At 42.1% G+C, this 5,000-nt stretch overlaps 1 protein-coding gene across 2 annotated transcripts in view; it reads right to left on the reverse strand.

The window, feature by feature from the left end:
• The window catches only part of LOC135093009 (anoctamin-10-like), a 56,204-nt gene that overhangs the window by 11,024 nt on the left and 40,180 nt on the right, over window positions 1-5,000 (reverse strand). For both annotated transcript variants that reach the window (XM_063991854.1, XM_063991853.1), the window contains exons 9-11: window positions 4,534-4,753; window positions 2,321-2,451; window positions 736-825 (exon numbers count right to left, since the gene is read on the reverse strand). In XM_063991854.1, the coding sequence (XP_063847924.1) occupies window positions 736-825; window positions 2,321-2,451; window positions 4,534-4,753 (441 nt within the window). The remainder of the gene's footprint in view (window positions 1-735; window positions 826-2,320; window positions 2,452-4,533; window positions 4,754-5,000) is intronic.

Raw genomic sequence — 5,000 nt, forward strand, 5'->3', positions numbered from 1 at the left:
ATTCTCTTAAAACTATTGCAGAACTTCCATATAATGACTTCACACCCCTTATAACAGCTTAGAGTCCCTTAAAACGCTTGAAATCAACTTTGAAATCCCTTTACAATGAGATGATCCCTTTGCATCAAGTAGAAACCCTTTAGAAATCACTTACAATACTTGAAATCCCCTTTGAAATCCTTTACAGCGTGGCAGTCCCTTTATAACACACGAAAATACCTTTGCAACACTTAAAAGGACCAGAAAACCCCAATAACATCCTTTATAACGTGACAAAGCCCTTATTAAACTTAGAAACCCCTTTAGAACCATTGAAATCCCTTTGAAATATAAAAAAAGCTTTAGAATCCTTTAAACATGTGTCAGTCCTTTTAAAACTCACCTGAAAACCCTTTTAAGCACCTGGAAACCCTTTTAAGCACCTGGAAACCCTTTAAAACTCTATGAAATCCCTTTGTAACTAGAAACCCTCTTTAGAACCTATTAAAATCCCATTATAAATTGAAAAACCTCTTTTAGAACCCTTTAAAACAAGTAGTAATCCCTTTAAAATCCTCTTATTATACCAGGAAAACCCTTTAGGTACTGGAAACCCCTTTAGAACCATTGAAATCCCTTTGAAACATGAAAAACCCCTTTAGAACCCTTTAAAACACGTGCTAATCCCTTTAAAACCCTCTTATTATACCTGGCAAACCACTTAGGCACCCTCCCATTCTCTAGACAGACCCTCACCTGGTTGTAGGCGCGCTTCACCACGTAGGGCAGCAGTGCCTCTTGGAAGTGGTTGATCATCTGGGTCACAATTAGCATCGTGGCAACTTGCTGAGGGGAGACAAAGGGCGAGTTATTTTCTTTCTTTCTTTCTTTTATTATTATTATTATTCCAGTGCATTCTTCGTTCTGCTTATTGAAGTGGTGGTGGTGGTGGTGGTAGTTGTTAAAAGGAATACAGGTGAAGTGATAATAATAACAGTAATAATGATAATGGTAATAGCAACAACAATAAACACACTAACAGACAAACAAACACTACCACCACCACCACCACCACCACCACCATATTGTTCTATGCGAATTCTGATAAAAAAAAAAAAAATTGGATGAAGAAAATAACAACAGAGATACCAATATAAGACTCATTTTCCTCCAGGTGTCCCCAATGGCAGTGTAACCTTCTGCTCCCTCGACGTGTCACAACGGAAGCTTATCGCACCGCCGTGGTGGTGGTGGTGGTGGTGGTGGTGGTGGTGATAACAGAGATGGTGATACTACTATTACTACTAGTACTACTACTACTACTACTACTAATAATAATAATAATAATAATAATAATAAGAAGAAGAAGAAGAAAACAACAACAACAACAACAACAACAACAACAACAACAACAATAACAGCAACGACAGTAATAATTCTAAACACACACTCTCTCTCTCTCTCTCTCTCTCTCTCTCTCTCTCTCTCTCTCTCTCTCTCTCTCTCTCTCTCTCTCTCTCTCTCTCTCTCTCACACACACAAACACACACGCAATCCTGACATTACACAATTCAAGAGAGAGAGAGAGAGAGAGAGAGAGAGAGAGAGAGAGAGAGAGAGAGAGAGAGAGAGAGAGAGAGAGAGAGAGAGAGAGAGAGAGAGAGAGAGAGAGAGAGAGAGAGAGAGAGAGAGAGAGAGAGAGAGAGAGAGAGAGAGAGAGAGAGAGAGAGAGAGAGAGAGAGAGAGAGAGAGAGAGAGAGAGAGAGAGAGAGAGAGAGAGAGAGAGAGATAGTGCAGCAAATTGCATCAAATACGTGCTGTGACTTTATCTCTCTCTCTCTCTCTCTCTCTCTCTCTCTCTCTCTCTCTCTGTGTGTGTGTGTGTGTGTGTGTGTGTGTGTGTGTGTGTGTGTGTGTGTGTGTGTGTGTGTGTGTGTGTGTGTGTGTGTGTGTGTGTGTGTGTGTCTTTGTGTGTTTAGAAATTAATTAATACCGTCAGAAGAAGCAGAGGAAGCGGATGAGAGAGAGAGAGAGAGAGAGAGAGAGAGAGAGAGAGAGAGAGAGAGAGAGAGAGAGAGAGAGAGAGAGATGGAAAAAAATGTAGAGGAAGAAGAAGAAGAAGAAGAAGAAGAAGAAGAAGAAGAAGAAGAAGAAGAAGAAGAAGAAGAAGAAGAAGAAAAAGAAGAAGCAAAAGAAAAAAAGAACAAAAACAAGAGGAAAAAGAAGATGACGAAGAACAAAAAATGAACAACAACAACAACAACACACAACACACACACACACACACACACACACACACACACACACACACACACACACACACACACACACAGACACTCACCGAGCACAGCATATCCATATCCTGAATGTAGAAGGCGATGTAGAACAGTGAGGAAAAGTTATTCACAAATTCGAACACCACCAGTTTGGCCACGCGATGCCATTCATAGGCTTCCTGTGTGCGATGGTTCTCTGTGGGGGGAGAGCGTGAGGTGAGGTGAGGTGAGGTGAGGTGGGGTGAGGTGGGGTGAGGTGGGGATGGGTTAGGTTAGGTTAGGTTAGGTTAGGTTAGGTTAGGTTTAAGTAGAGTTAGGTTAGGTTAGGGTTAGGTTAGGGTTAGGTTAGGGTTAGGTTTAAGTAGAGTTAGGTTAGGTTAGGTTAGGTTAGGTTTAAGTAGAGTTTAGTGGTGTTCAGAGAGAGAGAGAGAGAGAGAGAAAACAGAGAAAAGAAAGAACAGAGAAAGAGAAAGTAATCTATAGGCAGAATCCTTTTGGGTGTAGTGTGTTCACCTGGCAGTAATTGAATACCAGGTGTGAGTCTTGAGTTGCGATCTGCTGCTTGGGGCGAGAAACAACCTATGATCAGTTAAACAAGCACTGGATGTCCTCGTGAACCCGGGCTAGGACACCAGGTTGTCAGCGCCATCTATTATCTAGTATTAAATTGTAAGATACTTCCTTAGGATTGATGTATTAAGATGTATGTATGTATGTATGTATGTGTGTCAGTATGTATGTTAACGAGTAAAGTGGTTGTGCATTTGTAAGGCAGCAAGATTCATACACAGAATGTTATTTTCATGTGTTACACTGAGAAGACAGGGGAAGGTCAGTGAAGGTGAGGAGGAGGAGGAGGAGGAGGAGGAGGAGGAGGAGGAGGAGGAAGAGGAGGAGGAGGAGGAGGAGGAGGGGAATCCATTAACAGAGAAGGAGGAGCATGAGAAGAAGGAGGAAGGAAGTGAGAAAATTCATAAAAGGAGGAGGAGGAGGAGGAGGAGGAGGAGGAAGAGGAGGAGTAGCACCTTAAGAGAGAGATAACTAATGGAGGAAAACCCAGAGGAAATTACTGGAGGCACGGAGGAAGAGGAGGAGGAGGAGGAAGATTAAGCCAGCCGTGAAGAAGACAACCATGGTTTATAAATGAGATAAGGCAAGGCTGAGAAGTGTAACAGGAAACGTAAATATAGCTTGGATAGGTCAGGTCGTTAGGTTAGCTTTGGTTAGGTTAGGTATGGTTAGCTTTGGTTAGGTTAGGTTAGGTTAGGTTAGGTATGGTTAGCTTTGGTTAGGTTAGGTTAGGATAGGTTAGGTTAGGTTAGGTTAGGTTAGGTTAGGTTAAGTTAGGTTAGGTTGGGTTGGGTTGGGTTAGGTTAGGTTAGGTTAGGTTAGGGTAGGTTAGGTTAGGTTAGGTTAGGTTAGGTTAGGGTAGGTTAGGTTAGGTTAGGTTAGGTTAGGTTAGGTATGGTTAGCTTTGGTTAGGTTAGGTTAGGTTAGGTTAGGTTAGCTTTGGTTAGGTTAGGTTAGGTTAGGTTAGGTTAGGTTAGGTTAGGTTAGGTATGGTTAGCTTTGGTTAGGTTAGGTTAGGTTAGGTTAGGTTAGCTTTGGTTAGGTTAGGTTAGGTTACGTTACATAGCAAAGGTTAGTGAGCCATTATGAAAAGTGTTACTACAAGTTATAATACAGGAAGTAATTTTCAAGTCAGGCGAAGAAGGAATGCTTAAACCTAAACAAGCAAACAAGACAGTGGAGGATGGAAGGGACAAGATGAAAGCAATGTTGTAATGATATGATGACATGATAACACGTTGTCAGTCATTAAGTCATCAAAAATGTCAAGAGTGAACACAAGAATGGGGAAAAAACAGGTTATTTCAGTTACTTAGTGTAATGCAAGGAGGGGGAGAAAGAATAAAGAGAAGAGGAGGAGGAGGAGGAGGAGGAGAAGGAGGAGGAGGAGGAGGAGGAGGAGGAGGAGGAGAAGAAGGACGAGGAAGAGGAGGAGGAATATTATGATTATGAAGGAAGATTAAATGACTAAGGAGATATCACTTTTAATTCTGTGACTTTGCAGTTCTCTCTCTCTCTCCCTCTAATCTCTCTCTCTCTCTAATCTCTCTCCCTCTCTCTCTCTCGTAACCCCAGTCAGGAACAAAGCCAGCCTCCTGTAGCGGCAACAATCTCTCTTTTTCTCTATCATAACATACACACTTTAAAAAAAAAACAACCTTACATTTTCATAACCTAACAATCTCCACTCCCTCTCTCTCTCTCTTACCCCAGTCAGTGAGCAGTGTGGCCAATCTCCTGTAGTAGTAATTCATGAGCCACACGAGGCAGGCGTAGAAGGCGGAAGGCACGTGGGTAAAGATGCCAGCAACAGAACCGTACCTCCTCTTCCAGTCTATCAGCTGTTCTTCCGCCCAGAACGCAGCCACCATCACCCACAAGGCGCCCACCACGCACACACCCACAGCAGGGGCCGACACCATGTACAGCTGAGGATTCGGGTGGTGGTAGAATAGTAGTAGTAGTAGTAGTAGTAGTAGTAGTAGTAGTAGTAGTAGTAGTAGTAGTAGTGGTGGTGCTGACGGTGGTGATAACTTTATCTAATCTAATTTTACCTATCCTAACTTTACCTAACTGTTTATTGTTACCTTACTTCGGGTTGTGGTAGTATCAGTATTAGTAGTAGTAATAATAGCAGTAGTAACTAATATTTACCTCCCAGCTTATTAACAACCT

Source organism: Scylla paramamosain, chromosome 41 (assembly GCF_035594125.1).
Source record: "Scylla paramamosain isolate STU-SP2022 chromosome 41, ASM3559412v1, whole genome shotgun sequence".
NCBI classification, from domain to species: Eukaryota; Metazoa; Arthropoda; class Malacostraca; order Decapoda; family Portunidae; genus Scylla; species Scylla paramamosain.